General features: G+C 43.0%; 1 protein-coding gene across 1 annotated transcript in view; it reads left to right on the forward strand.

Annotated features, from left to right (window-relative positions):
• LOC103374314 (neurexin-3b-beta) overlaps positions 1 to 18,818 on the forward strand; it is a gene marked incomplete at its 5' end in the record, with an annotated part of 86,353 nt that overhangs the window by 20,179 nt on the left and 47,356 nt on the right. Inside the window, one exon of the mRNA XM_008304386.1 lies at positions 17,657 to 17,828. Coding sequence (XP_008302608.1) covers positions 17,657 to 17,828 — 172 coding nt within the window. The remainder of the gene's footprint in view (positions 1 to 17,656; positions 17,829 to 18,818) is intronic.

Consider the following 18,818-nt stretch of genomic DNA (forward strand, 5'->3'; position numbering starts at 1 on the left):
CCATTTGTGCAGTTGTTTTCTAAACTGCCTTCAGTTAAAGTTTTTGGATGTTTTGTTCTGGGTGGTTAAGCTTTCAGAATGGCTGTTTTTTTGGAGAGAGATGAATGCTATTGGCAGTTATCCATGAAAGTCTGGTTAAATTTTAGGATTAGTTTGCAAAAGCACGCCTTACAGTTTATTTCTAGTGCCTACAGACTCTATAACTTCTACATGGAAACTGTGGGGTTTTGCTATTTATTGTCTTGCTGCCTCCAGTTTACATTTTTGGACACTTTTTGGGAGGTTTTATATTTCTAGAATGGCTGTTTATTCAACGAGCTATTGCAAAAAATAATGCTATCAGTTAGCCATGAAAGTCCGGTTAAAATTCAAAAATGGTTTGCAGAAGCATGCCTTGTGCCTACAGACTCCATAGCTTCTATATTTATATTTTCTCCATTTGTGCAATTATTGTCTAACTGCCTTCAGTTAAAGCTTTTGGATGGTTTGTTCTGGGCTAAGTTTTCAGAATGGCTGTTTATTGCACAGAGAGGAATGCTATTGGCAGTTAGCCAAGAAAGTCTGGTTAAATTTCAAAAATTAGTTTGCAAAAGAATCAAAAGAACGCCTTACACTTCACTTCTTGTGCCTACAGACTCCATAGCTTCTATATGGATGTTGCAGGGTTCTGCAATTTGTGCAATTATTGTCTAAAACTTCCTTCAGTTTGAGGTTTTTGACATTTTTTTTTTGCGTGGGGTTAAGTTTTGAGAATGGCTGCTTATTGAAGAAAGAGGAATGTTATTGGCAGTTAGCTCAAGAAAGTCTGGTTAAATTTTAAAAATAGTTTGCAGAATCGTGCCCTGCGATGCACCGGCAACTGCAGCGGAAGAAACAGGTGACGGTGACATTGACAGCCGTGTATTTTTGGCGTTATGCGAAGCATTACCTGACATTATTTCACGAGTTTAGCTGTCGAGTGTAGCGGAAAGGAAGGATCGGTTTAAATCATGTGCGTTTCTGTGCTATAACCTGTGTCAACAGTCTTTCTGAATGGACAAGGAGGCCCATCTGTGCCTCGCATGGCTGACTCTAGTGGACCTCCCCTCTCGACTACTGTAACCTGTTCACAGTCCTGGCTCAGTGGAGCACACCCTGACAAATAGCGGAAGAGAAGGGTAGTGAGAACGAGATAGAGGACGGAGACAGTGGAGGCGAGAGAGAGGAAACGTTGATGGTGAGGGAGAGGGAGCAGCAGACAAGGGGCTGAAGATATGGAGAGAGAGTGAAAACACAGATAGATGGAGGTGGAGAGAGTCAGTGCAGTGTGTCTAATCTCCCTTCAGGGGCGGCGGTGTAAGGACGCCTTCTATGACAGATAAACTCACCCGACAGCGAGCCCAAAAATGACAGACACCCACTGCGCCCCGACTTGGCCGAGAATCCCCTCAGCATCTGGCGGGAAGGAAGGAAGGAGGCAGCACCTCGTTTCCACCCAGCTTTGTGCGGAGCAGGCAGGAGAAAGGCGGTGGGCGGTTTTGTTAGCGGGGCAGCGCCAGAGCTGGGAGGTGAAAAGGAAAAGGAGTGAGTGGAGTAATGTTTGCTTTACTGTGGCAAACACAGATGGGGAAGGAAGCAGCAGGAGGTGTTGTTTTCGTTCTTTCTTTTTTTTTTCCTCAATCGTCTTCCTTCACTCTGCCGAAGATTGTTTAGATCCGAAGGTATGGCTGGAACAGAACACCTGAGCTATTTGTCACCTGTTACTATTTTTCTTTTTTTTTTTGATGGAGATTGAGACTCTTCATTCTTTCCGAGGAACAGCCTGCTCGCTCCACATTAGCGGAGGAGAAATTGTGTCTGCGATTATGTGTTTTTGTCAGACTGCGCCGTTCTCAGTCTCTGTCTGAAGCTTGAAATAAAAAAAAAAGAAAAAGGAGAAGAAGAAGCAAACATTTGTCAAATCGTGAAGGCACACCTGAAGGAAGGCCTGGAGAAAATTAGATTCTGTATTTAAAATGAAACCTATTTCGAATCGGGGCAACCCCATCCCTGGAGTTTCACATGTAAAAGTGCTCGTCTCCACCTCTCGCGGAGAGCATGAAGTCGGTGCTTCTGCAGACTTTGGAGCAGTTGAAGGTGGCAGATGCTCATTATGTGAGCTTGTGTGTGACACAGCAATGAGTCCCCTGCAGTCTTGTTCGGGAGCTCGGGCCGACCTGGGACAGACCTTCAGAATCACTGTGACATTTTAAAACAACCTCCCACTGTCTTGCAAGATAGACAATATATTTGTCACTTTCTCTGGCTCACTATTCCCTGCCCTCTGTGAACCTCTATGTAGTTATCTCTGAATAGAAAAAACATCAACATATATATGTGCCAACATGCAGTCTATATGTCTCTCCCTGACCCATCCATGCTGCTGCTGCTGCGTGAGCAAACTGTTGCAGCCATCTCAAACTTGTCACCCTTGAAATGAGAATCCCGAAAAGCCAGATAAAAGCGCGATGATAAAAGCATCAGCTTCTTTGATTGTGCACTTTGACATGCTTACAGCGTGCATCAGCATGCGTGCTAAGCTCCCAACATGCAAGAAAGCACGGGGGCATAATCAATCATTTGGAGGCCCTGATTAATGTTAATGGCATTTCTCAGAATTACATTGGCATCTCCTTGCATTCCAATCACCTAGATTTCATGCCTCCTCTCTGCAGGCAGCCCCTGTTAATTGTGAGAGAGGAGAGCCGCAATGAGCGCTATCTGCTGAGCCTTTGATATGCACTTATCTTTTAGCAGTTTCATATTATGGAAAAGAAAATTGCCTTTAAAAAATGACTGGTGCCTTATTACTTTTGGGCCAATTAATTTCATGAAAAATAATGCCTTTTTGAAATGGCGGGGAAAAAAATAATTATGGGGAATAATTGACAAGGAAGGACAAGCATGCAGGGAGGATGTAAGAAGACATGAATGCAAATTTACTATTATTTTGTAGTTCATAAATAATACTCCTTTTTTTTTGCGGTAGAGGCGAGAGAGGTTTGACGACAGCTTGGCCTGAAAGTGTCCAAAGCATTCAAGAAGTAGGGCACTTGCCTCAACGTTCCTTGAAGTGGTGGAGACAGTCCGACCTAGATTTCCTCCTGTTTATTCAGCCATTTTAGGTGCTGGCTATTCATGTCTCCATTTCAGTGCTCCCCCTTTTTTTTTTTTTATCCGTCTCCACGTTTCCTGCTCTTTAGCATACTTTTTGTTTGTTGCGGTCTTTGTTTCTCCCCCCAGTGTCCTCTGTCCACACCACCACCACCTCTCAGTCTGAAAACATACATGAAAGTCATTCTAAATGGCGGTGACACATTTAGACAGCCGCTGAGATGCCCCACGCTGTTTAGCCGCAGGGGGTCCGATAGCTCGACTTATCTCAAAAAACCCTGTTGTAACCCACCCCTAAGTTTTGACTTTTTCGCTAAAAGACGATCATCTTATCTCCTTCGTACAGTCCTGTGTTCCGCCTCTGCCGATAGCATTAGTACAGTATCTCTCCGCCAGTGTAGGATAAAGCCAAACAATGGCTCAAACAAACATCTTTAATCAATCATCGGCATCATCATCATCATCTTTTTATGCATTCCAGGGAGTTTTAGTGGGGCTCCGCTTGATTTAACACAGCTCTAATGCACCGGATGTGGTCGTGAATTAGAAATGGATAAATGCTAAGTGAAACTTGGACTGCGGACCAGCAGCAAGCTGATATGACAGCCACACACACAGAGATGGCATATGCTGCCCAGTGTGGCTTCTGAACCGTCACCGCAGGAGAGTTTCGACTCTGCTGCCGCATTCTGCCCATTCATGTATTCAGCCATACATTAGATTAGAGCAGCAAGAGGTCGGCCTCGAGGTTAAGATGCCTCTTGGCCAACCCGTCTTATTTTCTGTATTAAAAGTTCTGTTCTTAGTTTAGAATTTTGTTGATGAATTCCATTTTCTTTTTTTTTTTTCCTGTTTCATGCTTGACTGGAGCATCATATCCGGTCAATCTTTTAACCCACATGTGCCATGAGGTGTATTTCCTACCTGGAGCTGCTTTCATGGGTCACAGGAATAAATCAGAGGAGTTCAGAGGATGAGTCATGTGACGTCTGAAATGTGCTCCGTCAAATAATAATACTGATGTCAAGTGAAGGATGATGGCTTGTTGTAGTGTTTTAACTGAACACTCCTTTGCTTGTGCATTATACAAATTATATGTATCTGTGTTATATTGTTGGTCCAAGATCTCTGTTAAGCAAGTTAAGGTAATGCTTCATGCACTGACCCAGGTTATTACACGTCCAGAAAATGAATGTGGAGATGAGGAGAGATTAATGGGAAAGATGGAGATGAAGAAGAAAGGAAAAGAAAGAAATTGATTTAGAAGTCGTTCTGTATTCAGGTGATGGACAGACATTAACGAATTCTGGCAAAGCTCTTAAGATAAAAACTTATGGCTGTATCTCGATGAGTTACCATCCTGGAAAAGGTTTTTAAAGACAGAATCTTTAATCCAAATGGAAATAAAAAAGGACAGCCTCAGCATCCCGGTTTAAAGAGCCCATATTATGCTTTTAGGGGGTTTCTTTCTGTGTTATGGAGTTTTTGAGTGCATGTAAGAAGTCTGCAAAGTCACAAAACCCCAAAGTCCAAGAGAGTTGTCCTCGGCCCTGAAACGCCTCATTTGACATCCAGCAATTTCGTCCGTTACTTATTTACATCACCATGCAACATATTTGCATAGTTGCTTGCCACTGCCACTTCTGCCAGAGCTACGTCTCTTTGCATATTTAGGTTACTGCTCCTAATAGGTTGTAGTATGTAGCCGACATTACCTCGCTTTAGTCAGACTAGCTAACCAATTAAAGCAGAAGAATGGGGGCTTTAAAGAGACGGAAGCTAAAATTAAGAGTTTTATGACAGAGGTTAAGAGAAGATGTAACAGAAAAGTGTTTTTTGAGCATTAAAGCATGCTCTAGTCAACCCCATAAATAAAAAATAAAATCTGTGAATGTGCTTTATATGGGCTCTTTAAAACACTTACTTTTCTATTACTGTTTTCCTATAATATTAAAGGTCTTCTCCTGTCAGAAGCTTTTGTATTTGTGTGTAAATACAGCAGGAAAAAACATCAGCTACTTTCAGTTATGAACACAAAATGTTGGCTTTCAATTGCAAGTAGGATAATTCAGTTTTTTTTTTGAACGAAGCTTTAACTTTAAACGGATTCATTTCAGCGATATGAGTCTTTTGTCATTCTTAATATCGACTCAGCATAAAGACTACATACAGTGGGATTGCATTTCAGATTGGGTTCGGAGACAGAAATGAATAGATCCATTCATCCGTCCAATTATGGCCCCCGTGACCTGCAGCAGAGTAACTTAGGCAAGGCAAGCATTTAGCACTGAAGCCCTGTTTGTCATTGATAGATGACAAACAGATGCCGTAAAACGCGATGATGCTCGGTTCATGTCGGTCGCACAGGTATTGTTTTGTACCAATTTCACCAGCTCCACTAATTTATCTCCATTATAACAGTGTTTATAGCAACTGGAGATGCACTCTATCTTCTTGCTAAATCATAATCTCTCCAAGTTGAAGCAATTACAGCGCAAATGGCGTGAATTTAAACAGCAGCGATCGGCGTCTTCGCTGCTTAGTGGGAGGGAGCGACCCACGAATTGATATTATCTCGCGGAGACTTGGTGGATTTGAAAGTAAATGAATCTCAAATCAAAAATAAAAATGAATCTCCTCTTTGGTAGACTATCAAAGAGAAATGGAAAGAAGTCGGAGGAAGAAAAAAAAAAAGAAGAGTTTGATGTGCACCGGGAGGCCTAATGCACTCGGTTAATGCGGCTCTTTCTTCACCTCAGCTCACAGCCTTTCTCTCTTTTTTTTTTTTTTTCTCGGAGAGGTCCACTTTCATGCTGGGTGTCTTTTCGTTTCTCTCCCACCGCCTTTATCCCTGACACCTCAGCGGGAAAGGTGGAAGGTAGAGTCTTGATCCCAGGCAGGTTACCCTTGGCAACAGACCACCCACCCCATCCCTCCCTCCGCCGCTCGCATGTTCGGGGTCCATCCAAAAGGCTTCGACGCCAACGTTGGCAACCGAACCTCGACCCCACCTGGCTTAGAACAGAACAGACCCCCCCCCCTATTTTTTTTTATTTTCCTGCCTCATCATCTCCTGTGATTCAAGGAACAAGCACCCCGCCTTTGTTTTCCCCTCACTTCACCCTCCACCGTCTCAACCTGCGAGGGATCAGAACGCCGTCTACTGTAGACGCCAGCCATTAGCATGAGCATTTTAACACCTGTTCCCGCACACGTGGGGGGGGTGTTAGCGCTTCTAATTTTAATGCAGCTCGCAGAGACAACATTGGACAAACAAGAAGTGTGACAAAAATGTAAAAAATAAACCCAAAAAAAAAACAGTATGTGTGTGTTCACGTGCACATTTGTGTTTACATTCATCAGTCTGTCTGTTTGTGCCTGGAAGTGCGTGCCCAGAATAGTAAGTTTATATAAACAGATGGATGAGAAGCTGCGTCTCTCTCTTTCCTCGTCTCTTTGTCTGTTTTGTTTTTGGGGATTTTTTTTTTTTTTCGCACTCAATGAACTGTGGTCCAAACTCAAAGACGCATCTATGGCAGCAAGGCACAAGACAAGAGAGCGACTATGTCCATCTCATGTTATTACAGAGAGTCTGTGTAGTGAGGCTTCCCCCACCAATTTAAAATCTGTATCTCTTGCTGCATTAATTACCGTTTTTGGTTTTTTTTGGAATGATGTGCAGCTATCTGAAGTTTTTTTTTTTTTCTCGCTGTACTCGTTCCTCCCTTTCTTTCCCTTCCTCACAGTGTGGTTTTTTGTTTTGCATATTACCCCAGACATGGTGAGGAGAGCGTGCAAAATACAGAGAGCGGCTCTTCAAACAAGCTGAAATCTTTTGTGTGTCTATTCAAATAATTTCACCCCGTGACTCTTTACCAAGCAGCTGCAGCGATGCATGTGATTGTGACTCAAGGTATTCTCTATGGGAAAACACATCCAAAGGTCAAAGATAAAGTCTTTTTTGTGAGTGTTTTTTTTTTTTTTTGGCAGTCTGGTATGTCTGTACTTATTTCCATTTGTCTGCACCCAAAGGATTAGTGTGTAGGATTTAGTGGCATCTAGAGGTGAGGTTGGAAGTTGCAAACCTCCTTTTCTAAGTTTGTAGAAGAACCTGTAAAAGCATTGTGATGCAACATGACAAGCTGCAATCTCCAGAGCTGAAATATCTGACGCCAAAGTTGCAGTTCCTCAACTCACCACTTGAGGCTGCCTCCAAAAGCAAGTCAATCCCCATTGACCCCCATGTTAAAATGTCCAACTTTACAGCAAAAATAAACATGCTTACAACCTGCTAGGACAAAAAGTTTTAATCTCTTTAGCTAAATTCTCCTTTTATGAAATCTGTACAGTGGGTGATTATTTTCTATTACATTAAACTGTACTAAAGTCTATCCATCTGAACCCTAAGTAGTTTTTTTTGTTTTTTTGTTCCTGTCACATTTTCACTCGCCATTGTTACTGAAATATAATGCACCTCTATGAAAACAGCACAAACTTGGCTAGGAGCAAATAAATTCTAGTTTTTGTGCAGTGCAACAGAGTAATGATGCCATAAATCATAAAACTGGAAAAAAAATAAAATAAAATTTCATAATGAGCAAACAGTAGTCAACATGTATAACATTTTTCCAAGTGCCCACAGGTGTTTGCAGTACTGGAAACATTCTGTACAAGGTATTTTACTACTTGCATTTTTAATTTGTTTACATGCTTTTCTCATATCTACTTGGTGTAAGCAGCTAAAAAAACATCCCACATTTTTGTCTCTCTCTCACAGCTGCAGAGGATCACAAAATGTTTGGTTTCTTACAGAATCTAGTGCAAACCATACATTTGTGGCACACATTTCCATGAAATATCGTGATTTTTGCTCATTTACGGAGTCAGGTAGCATCACACTCCAAAAAGATGGCAAGCACTTGAGCACAATGAGCTTTAAATCGCTCTTTAGAAAACCTATAGATGATGACACTGAGGGTTTGTTTATCTTTATACACAGTCAACCAGTCTAAGCTAAGAAGAAAGTCAAGGATTTGTAGTGATTATGCACTAATGAAAACAGACTTCTCCTTTAAAACGCTGACTGCTTTGTTGCACAATGTGCAGCAGGTGGGCACCTTGCCACCTCAATGCAAAGTTGTTCATTTCAGAAAAATGAGGGGAGGAAAGAATGTAGGATAAATTGTGTGACCGCTTGATTTATTGTGCGCTGCTTTCATTCTGAGGCTACCAAATAGAAAGTGCTCAAATTCAGCAGCACATTAAATTAAATATGTGCCGAACAGATTCTAATTTGATCACCAAGCTGTTTCAATTTCATTAGCCTAGTCCCTAATGGACTTTCACAGCATATTATTCCATCTAGCACAAATCCTATTCATTGGCTCTTTTTTATTTATTTATTTATTTTTTCTAAATAAGCCCCCTGGTGTGCGGGGACCATGTGGCTCAACACTTCACAGTGTGGGGTCACACAAAACCTGCTTTTTCTTTAATGGATGCAGAGATACAATGAAATCGAATCTGAATCGACACTGAGTAAATGTAATCAAACTTTAGATTTATGCCAGACGCCTTATTAACAGCTGCTGCAAAACATCAGTCCAAGCACAGCATTTGATGGCAATTTGAGACTGTGTGTGTTTGCAGGAGACTGAGACTCGTTGCTTTTGCATACGGCCTGATTGTATGTTGTTTTTACCGCACGCCGCATTGTGTTGGTGCAAATGAAGTAGTGCAGCAGCAGGACAGGCAGACGAAAATCCGTGGCTGAAGTTTTGCCACGCTTCTGTGATTTAGCAAGCTTGTAATTATGCAGTATGCATTATAATTACTTCAGCTGTGTCGTAGTCTGACCACAAACAGAGACGGAGCAACGCTCAGCACCTTTGAGTGGATCTGCGTCTTATACGGGGAGTTTCCTTTGTTAGCATTATTTATAATGACATTTTAGAGAAGAAAAAAGGAATCTATGGGTCTATATCTGGAAAGGTCAGTAATTAAAGGAAAAGAGAGAAACAGCAGGCATTGCTTGTAGTATATTTCAACTGTTTTACAAGAAGAATATCGTTATGTAAATTAACGGCTTAATGCACAGACCAGTCAGATGCACGGTTCTTTCATTTTAGCGACACTTAAATTTAATTTACTAATTCAGTTTTAAACACCCAAATTTCTCGAACATGCTCGTATTTAAATTATAAACCCTACAGAGTTATTTGTTCATCATTTGAACCACAAGCTGTTTCTGGGTGTTTTTTGCTCCAGTTACATTTTTATTCATCCGTCCATCCATTATCTATACACCGCTTAATCCTCACTAGGGTCATGGGGGGCTGGAGTCTATCCCAGCTGACTTATGGTGACGGCAGAGGACACCCTGGACAGGTCACCAGTCTATCACAGGGCTACACTTAGAGACAGACAACCAAGCACACTCACATTCACACCTACGGACAATTTAGAATCACCAATTAACCTCAACATGTTTTTGGACCTTGTGGGAGGAAGCTGGAGAACCTGGAGAGAACCCACGCTGCACGGGGAGAACATGCAAACTCCACGCAAAAAGATTCCGGTGCCACCACCGGGATGTGAACCAGCAACCTTCTTGCTGTGAGGCTAACCAACTGCGCCACCTTACAGCCCTATCATTTTTATTCACTGTTTTTTTATTGCAATATGAAGTACAGCGCATCTATGGGACCAGCATGGCTAGACGCAGAGAAAACTCAAAATGATCTCTTGTGCAGCATGATGCACTTGCCACAAATCAGGGAAAAAAAGGTGAAAGTATTTTTTTTAAGTGCCCACAGGTGTTGAAATCAAATGATGGCTTTAGGTGAACCACTACTTATATTCTTTACTTGTTTCTTTGCTTTTCTCTGATCTTCTCTGCGTAAACACTTCCTGCAGTTCATCCAATTATTTAATTTTTAAATGAGACATCTACAATAAAGTGATTTTGGATGAAATATCTCCATTTAAAGCTTAGATATGGTCAAGTTTCCCAACCAGACCGCACGTCACAGATGAGTTGTTAAAAAGTAAATTCAATGGTTCTTTCTGTTGTTACAGTTCCAGGCCGTGACAAATGGTGTCATTTTGCCTTTCAAACAAGCCTGCAGGTTTTTGGGGGGTTCAGAGAGTTTAAATAAGACCAATGAGAATTCAACTAAAAATAAGCGTCAAAAAATAGACACTGTATGAAATGTTGTTTAGCGATGCAATGCAAAGGATTCACAGGGGAGAGACGGGGCCAAGGATATACAAAGCCCCGAGAGCAGAATCCACTGTCCTGATGGCCGGGTGGGAAAAAAAAAAAGCTTTTTCTGAGTAAAAATGCATCAAAATAAAAGCTAAAAGACAAATCGCTAAAAAAATAAATATATAAAGATTGGTCTGTAAGCTACAGATTCATTGGTCATACAAGATGCAGCATCCAGAGGTTCTTTCAGGGACGCTTGCTTTCCTGAGACAATGCAGCCCCAGACACATGCAGTAAAGTATGGTAGTGATGATTAGGATCAGTGCACTGTCAGTACTCTAAGTTCCAAAAGGCTGAAAGTGATAGTATAGAGCTGGAGAGGACTCTGCGGTAACATTGATAAATGTTTTCACCAGGCCGTCCGCCATTAGTGTCAGGGCAAGTTACAGCCACAAGAGCGGACAAACAGGAAATAGAGAAAGAGTGGGTGTAAATAATTGATAAGGCTGACCCTGCGCAATTCATATTCTGCAGCAGAGGATCAAAGAGTAAGGCTCAGAGTTTGACATTGAGCCCGAGCGCAGGAGTCAAAGCCATTACCTTCCCCGGCAACGCTGCCGCCGCTGCTTGTGTTTGTATTAAAAATGCAATGACTCTTCCTCTTCAGTCTGGACTAACGCTAGCTGGCACTCCTGGGCATTAACCAACTGGCTAATGGACTCACTGGTATTACCCCCGCAATTACAGTAGCGCTAAGTAAAGTGAGGTGGAAGCCATTTTGTTCATGTCCATTTGATGAAGCTGTTCCTGGCGCTCTCAGGTGTGAAATACAGCCTGTGTTAGACCTCTGGGTTCTTTTAGGTGTGATCAATATTTCAGAGGCACCCAGGCCTCGGTGCCTTGTATCCCACCACATGGGCCCTGGCAGCAGCAGCTCTGCAGCTGATTATGAACATCTGAATGAACATTTGAGCCACTTAATGATTTATGAGATTTCACAGTTTTCAGGGGAATGTTTATTTGAATAGTGCATTAAGACTGTCACCGTGTAAAACGAGAGAACCCGGAACGCTGCCGACTCTCGCTTTTAATATGAGAAAGTAAAACCGTGTCTGCAGTGTTTTATTCAGTCCCACAGCAAGAAGAGATCTTTCCAAAACGAGAGCCTCGTCTGTTAGCGGCGCTACGTATGCATCACTGCTGCGACCAAGTCCATCTTCTATATATGAAAACACGTGGCGTTAAAATATGCATTTCTTCCCTTTCTGTCTTCATCAAAGCTCAGATTTATGCTGTATACCTGCTTTATTAGACCAATTAAAATTCTAACAGACACAGGAAATCTGTCTGTTTTGGCTTGTTTGCCATGGTTTTGAGATATATTCATCTCTGAAAGTCACAGCATCATTAGGCTTGTTATTGTGTGTAATCTACAGAATGCTTTCATCCAGTTTTAAAAGAATTTTCTATATAAAAAAAAAGAATAAAGCCTCGATGAAAGTTTCTCATGGTGTATCCTGTTGATTATCCAGGCTAACAGGGACAGGAGGCATGTTTTTAGTGAGACATATTGCAGTTTTTAAGTCTTTAAATGCATTTAATCAGTGCTGTGAACACCACAAATTCAATAAGGCGAGATGATTTGGACGTAAAGAGTCATTTTGTTTTGCAGAAACATGCTAAGTTAAAGTGTTTTTGGTGGTCAGGCTCCAATAAGAAGCAACATCATAGAGCAGAGATGAAGATGGGAGATAAGGACAGGATACCTGGTGGTGGTGGAGAAGAGTTCGGACATTTGAAAAGTGGAAGAAGTGAAATCTAAAGACAGAGGTTTAGAGGCTGATTGGCCCAGAGGACAAGAGGCAGGTGGAACATTGGACGACACTTGGAGGTTGAGAATGAAGCGATTTTGACAGCGTGGGAAAACAGCAAGAACAGCTCATATGAGGAATGAAGACAGAATGTGAAGGAACAATTTCTCCATCTGTCTTTATATACGTTTGAAATGTTCAGAAAATTCCATAAAGAAACCCAAATCGGCTCACTATCAAACGTTTTGAATTCTGTATCCCGCCTGTGGCAGTCAGCCTCGAGCAAAACATGGGACACAAAATAGCAATTTCATATTTAAAAAGGTTAAGTGATTTTCGGCAACAGATGAGCGCAGCAGTTTTTGACGAACGTTACTCAAACGGGGGATTAATAGTGCATATGTTTGGGGCTATTTTCGGTGCCGGATTAATCCACATTTGTTGCTCGAGTGAGTGTATGGGATTAACTCAAAATTAACTACGGAGCCTGTATTTGTCTTACTGATGTTTTTATTTTTATAGTTTGTTGGATAACAGTAGAGCTTCTATGGCACATACAGTATAGTTAAGCTCAAAGTTATTCATGCTTGTGCCAACATGAGCAGCCAAAATGCACAATTCTGTCTCAGTGAGAGGCTGTGACTTTGAGCTCAGGAAATCTTTGTTTTTAGCCTTAACTTGCACTTGACTAGAAACTGACTTGGGTACTAGTGCATCAACTGTTCTGCATTTATAGTATATTCAAAAGCTCTCAAACATGGTGGAAAGGACCATTAGAATGGTATAGAAGTTGTATATTTGTAAAAATTGGGCAATTTCCAGGAATAAGAATCATTTTAAAACAAAAAACACAAAAACTGAAATAGTTAAAACTTATAATTAACATCTAACGCAATGTCTTCTTGCCTTTTGCCACTTTTTAATCTTCCTGCTAGCCAAAAGAAAGCTATAGAAAGAAACGTGGCCGTAAATAATTTGGTTCATAACTGTGAGAAAAAGATATGCTCTCCTAAAGGCGCGCAATTAAAATCAAAATAATCAGTTTGTTTGTCTTGTAATTTGGTTGAACCAGCCATTTTACACTCATGAATTTCCAAAGGTGTGATTAAAGCAGAGTCTCTGGATGATTTTTCACACTCGTTTGGCCGCACATCTGTCGTATTTGCTCCTGATCCACTTAATCCATTGTGGAAATGGGAGACAATCTTTCCGTAATTAGGGGTTTCAGTTTCACCAGCGGTGTTATCAAGAGCACAACCAACATGCCGAGCCCAAGGCCTGTCGAGTTGTCAGTATATTCTGTACATGAAGAAATGACTAGCAGTAAAGGCCAAGCACCCACACACACACACACACACACACACACACACACACAAAGCTCTCCTTAACAGCCTCTAACATCCTACCCTTTAGCAAATTTCTGACTCCCGGAGCTTGATGCGCACAAGAACAGACAGCTACAAATCACTGCGCCGTCTATGAGTTATCTCTGTCAATTACTGACGATAAATGGCTTTGGCACTGCGAAGGCCAGGTGCATCAATCCAACGCGCCTCACGTTGTCCTAGCTTCTCCACTCTATTGATTCTCCTTCCACCGCTTCCATGATCCAGTTTTGATGGCCCCTGACCGCAAAAGCTAACTTGAGCGCTGATGTCAGATGAAAGGGGGGGATATGTAACACAAACTCCCACCCGGGGACATGTTCACATTCTTGATATCAGATCTTCCTTCCCTCCCAACTGAGCCTTAATATAGATCCAGTGGAGTCAACCCACTACAACTTACACTCTGCCCGTACCAGATTTCAATCAAGGTCTGATTGCAACGCTATACCTTTTTTGCGGGGAGGAAAAACTCCCACTTTCGTAATATTTTCTGACCTCAAAGGCGCTTTGAATGCACATCTTCTTATAGAGGATATCTGGCGGCACACGACTACGTATATTTATTCATTCCTTTCTCTGTCTCCCCCCTATCTCTTTTGTCAGCTTTTTTTTTTTTCCCTCCCCAGCAGAGCTAAATGTGCTTATTCTACCCATCTCACCTCCATAAAATGGCTGTCAGATGTATTTATCTGTCTAGGGCCTGTGGCTTAACAGAATGACCATTCAGCGAGCCGGGGATGGGGGTCTATTGTGAGCGGCTCGTCCTCTGTACCGCAGCTGTCTGCTGAGGGCCGCGATGGCTGTCTGCAGGATCGCCCACCACTGCTTTGAGTGATTTTCTCTCTTTCACTCTGCCCGGGGCGCTCCGTGTGTTGGAGGCATTGATCGGCACTGAATTGGATCGCGGCGGGCCTGATTACTGATGTCAGTGTGTGCCGGGACACGTGGGAACACTGGAGCTCCTCCATGCCAAGCCGGGGCTAGCTCACAAGCAGAGGGGATGGATGGATGGATGGATGGATGGAGGGGTGTATCGCTCGCTGGAATTACATTTATCAGTCAGAGTGTGAACACAACATGCCCACACATACTGTACACTGAAATGACACATAAACAACCTGCCAACATTATCTTGTTCTATTCCTATAGCGGCGAAAGTGTTCGTGATTGGCATTAAATAGGCACTGCGGGGGCACGTTAGACTACATCACGCCAGGAAATTTCCCTACTGTAACTTCATTTTCTGCTTTTTAGAGTTACTTCTTTGAAAGAATGAAAAAAAAAAAAAAACGAGAGAGATTCTTCAGTGCAAGGTTAGGACTTTGTGTGCGTTTGCATTCGAGTGTGTGTGTGTGTGTGTGCTTGGAAGCGATTCTCCGCGCATCATTTGTTTACACCTGGAGTAGTGGCCATCATCTTTTCCACTAAGAGAACAATAGCCATTTTTCCCCTCCTTTGCTCAGGAGACAATGAAGTGCCTTCCCGCCTCGCGAGCGACAGGCCAATAAAAAACGTAATTGGATCTGTCAATCAAACCCTGCTGCAGCGCGGGGGTGGGCAGGCAGGTGGGTGGGCGGCGGTGGCAGAGGCGGGAGGGTAGCCGGACAACGGGAGTAGAGGAAGAAGGGGATAAAGAAGAGGGAGAGACGAGGAGGAGGTGGAGGAGGAGGTGTGTCGTTGCAAAAGGCGGCAACTCGCACACACACACAGCTTCCTTCTTTGCCTGCAGGCGCTCAGCAACAGTTACAAAGGTGTACAATTGTTGTGTTTTGTTGTTTGTCTGTACCAGGGCCAGGGGGGTGACGATCTGTCTTTGTTTGTAGGTATTAGTGGGTCGGTGATGTGACTTTGATGCAACTACACAGGAGAGCCGGGGCTGCCAGAGCCTCTGAAGGTCACAGTGGATGTACGAGTGCTGATGTGTCTGTCTGTGCTTTGTATGCGCCCGAGCCGTCAGACATGTTGTTTTTTCGTACCAGGGAAAGGTCCTGTCATTAGTCAGGAAGGCCAGGATGCTTTAGTAGTATTTTTCACGGTACAACACACACACTGAGCATCACCCTGTCACATTAAATCAGCATATTTGTGTATGTGCTTATCCTAGCCTAGTCTAGGTGCGTGGATCGTGTGCGCGTTCGCCGGCAGATGAGCAGCGCGTATGTCCGCACGTTTTCATCGCACGCATTTGTCCGCCGCTCTAAGTTTTAATGACGACTACTTAAATTAAGAGCCCATTTACCGCCTGTCTCACGGAGATGCTCAAATATTCTTGGCTCCGTCTCTGAGCCCTACCTCGGCTTTTAGGAGATGGCTTTCTCATGTCTTTGGTGACATTCTTTTTCCATTATTAGCCGAGCTGGAGATTGTTACAGAGGGAAGCTGCGCCGTCGTTCCTTGCAATATAGTCCCGAGCATACTGTAATGCTATTCCGTATCTCTTTTTATGAATAGACAAAGGATGTTTTAACTGTGAGTACGAGCGAGGCATTGAGCACGGTGCAGGTCTTTAGACCGCCTCGGCAGTTAAAAGGACTTGCGGAAGACACTACAGTATGCACAGTCACTGCAAGGTTGCAGTTTTATTGCCTAGTTTCTGAACTTTCTACCTTCCTAAAAACTTGGAGGGAAAGAATACCTCTGGAGGACACACGGCGCCTTGAATCGGGACAAGAACATGCTCCTATACGCCCCGTTGCACTTAAAAAAATGCTACGAAACAAAAGTGGGATCCAAATTTAGAGAAATGAAAAGAAAGTTGTCTGCTTTCTTGCAAGGTTTTCTGGGTGCTCTACTTAAGAAGCAGAAAGGAAGGAGCAAACTTGATTTAATATTTGTCCCTTTTTGATCTCATATGTATTTCTTTTTTGTTTTTTTATGAATACAGCAACAATATAGAGCAAACTAACTCAGCAAAATGCATTGATGGAGAGTCAAAGTCAAAGGCGATGCCAGGAAATAAATGACACAATTGATTTGGAACTTTTTACTGCACTTGCTACAATAATCTGGTGGTACAGTGTTCTGATATTAAAGTCTGACTTGGAGTTTTTTTTTTTGACTGTGTTAAGTGAAGTCTGGCCTTATAAAGTGTTCTCTTAAGGTATTTGGAGCCTGTGACATTAAATAGAGGTCAGCAGGTTTAAGTGTTGTGTCATTTAAGTTGTGGCAATTTGCCGTGCATTTATGCTGACTAGCGCTGTTAAATTCGACTTGACATTATCAGGGTCCGTGTTGTAACAGTCAGCCATGCAGGACGAGTGTCTCAGCTGATCATTTAACAATATGTGGCTGCCCCCCTTGTGCAAGCCTCTCCTAATTTTGGCTTTGTTATGAGAAACGGTCCCACTGCTCTGGGCTTCTAAAGAAGGTAATTACACTGAGAGATTCCCGGTGGGGGATTAAAACAAATGACACAGAAAACACAGCCCTTCCCCATCGCCACTCACTCAAGCCCTGCCTCCGCTCGAAAACCTTTTGCTTGTAACGCCTACATGCCCATGAATACACAAGCAGTCACAATAAAACACGCTGGCAGCTCGTGAAAATTAGTGGGGTCGAGGGGGAGAGGAGTCAGAAAATGATGGGGAGGCGTCACGATTTATGGACATGGTATAACTGGTTTAGCATTAGGAGCTTAAACAAAGCATATGGTATTCATACAGTTTGTAAGGACCGCGGCAGAAAAAGCATCTGTCCTGCCAGTTTTGTAGTGACAGGCTGCAGGGAGCATTACTCATCATTACAATCTCTGCTGGCAGCCTATTTTCACCACATTACAGTGGTATAATGAAGCGTGGCGCGCAAGCGTCCTCAGGTTCTCTGAGTAGTTCACCATTAGCACCAGCCGAGGGCATTCATCCAAGTAGCTTTATTGAACTTTTTACAGTTAGTTTATCGTATAATTAATTCATTACTGCACAACAATACATGTAGGTGGAAGCTTGGTGCAGTAGGAGTTCAAAAATTTCAAATTCATCTCGCTTTGACAGCTGTGGCACTTATTGAGAAGTAGGACCCATTGTGTTTGATTGATTGGCATTTACCAGTTCAGTAAAGCACTGTTTTCAAAGACCACCAACTCATTCTGCTCTTTTTTTCTCTCTTTGTGTATTTTCCAGGAACAAGGCAAAGTAGGTGTGACATTCAACATTGGGACGGTGGACATCAGTGTCAAGGAGACAACCACGGCGGTAAATGATGGCAAATACCATTTGGTCCGATTCACCAGGAACGGGGGCAACGCGACCCTGCAGGTGGACAACTGGCCAGTCAATGAGCACTTTCCCACAGGTACTGTTCCTGTTATTAATCCTTTATCTGATGCATTCTTAGTGGAAAATTATAGTTTTAAAACCACTGGACACCATCTGTTTATGCAAAAGGCACCACAGAGGAGAAATATCCAAAAAGATTCGCAGTCTCCAGTTCTCCAGAGTGAAATATCTTAAATGACTAAAAGGCATGCATTCGCATTAGCCGCCCCACACTATGCTCATGTGGCCATCCATGCCTCAAAAAACTTATGTCCATTCACACCGTCACACCTGACGCCACAGGAGAGGAGCGCACCAAGCTCGAATCTTTTGTCTTGCAAGAGGCATTAACTGTGCAACATCTGGCCGGTTCATTTCAGGGAAGGGATTGAAAGGCACCGAGAGGCATTTGGTCGGTGGGCAAGCAGGGAGAGGATAGAGGCAAAAACCAAGGGTGGCCTGTTGGCCAGATAAAGCTGCTGCCTGCCTGTATCTCTCATTCCCAGGTCAGCAGAAGCAGCACAGCAGCAGAATACAAATAGGGTCATCAAACGGAGCCCGCTCCATTTGGAGACTCAGGCGCTCCCTTCATTGGGAACAGATATGTGCTGCTCAGCTAGCTGGGTGAGAGAGTGAGAGAAAGGGGTGAGAGAGTGAAGGAGGGACAGAGGAAAAAAAAAAAATCCTCTCCCGCTTCTACTTAACAGTCCATTAAATTGAGTTGGCTCTCCTCAACTTTGATATCTGTGTCTCCATGTCAACCAGCTTAGGAGAAGCCACCTTTGTTTCCTCGCTTCCTATTACCCTCACTTCAATTTCACTTCAGTGAAACGGAGCAGTGGAACAACACGGGCACAAAGTGGCAGTTGAGCCGAGTAGCTGGGACAAAAGATAATACGAAGCTTCACTGATGGTAGAGTTGCGTCGAAGCATTGAGTCATAATTTGGACAGAAAGAGATGTTGAGTAATTAGACAGGCAGGTTCAAAGATGAACCCTTAGAGCCCCACAAATGCCCTTTACATCCA

This window comes from Stegastes partitus, unplaced genomic scaffold (genome assembly GCF_000690725.1).
Source record: "Stegastes partitus isolate 25-593 unplaced genomic scaffold, Stegastes_partitus-1.0.2 Scaffold2207, whole genome shotgun sequence".
Taxonomy (NCBI): domain Eukaryota; kingdom Metazoa; phylum Chordata; class Actinopteri; family Pomacentridae; genus Stegastes; species Stegastes partitus.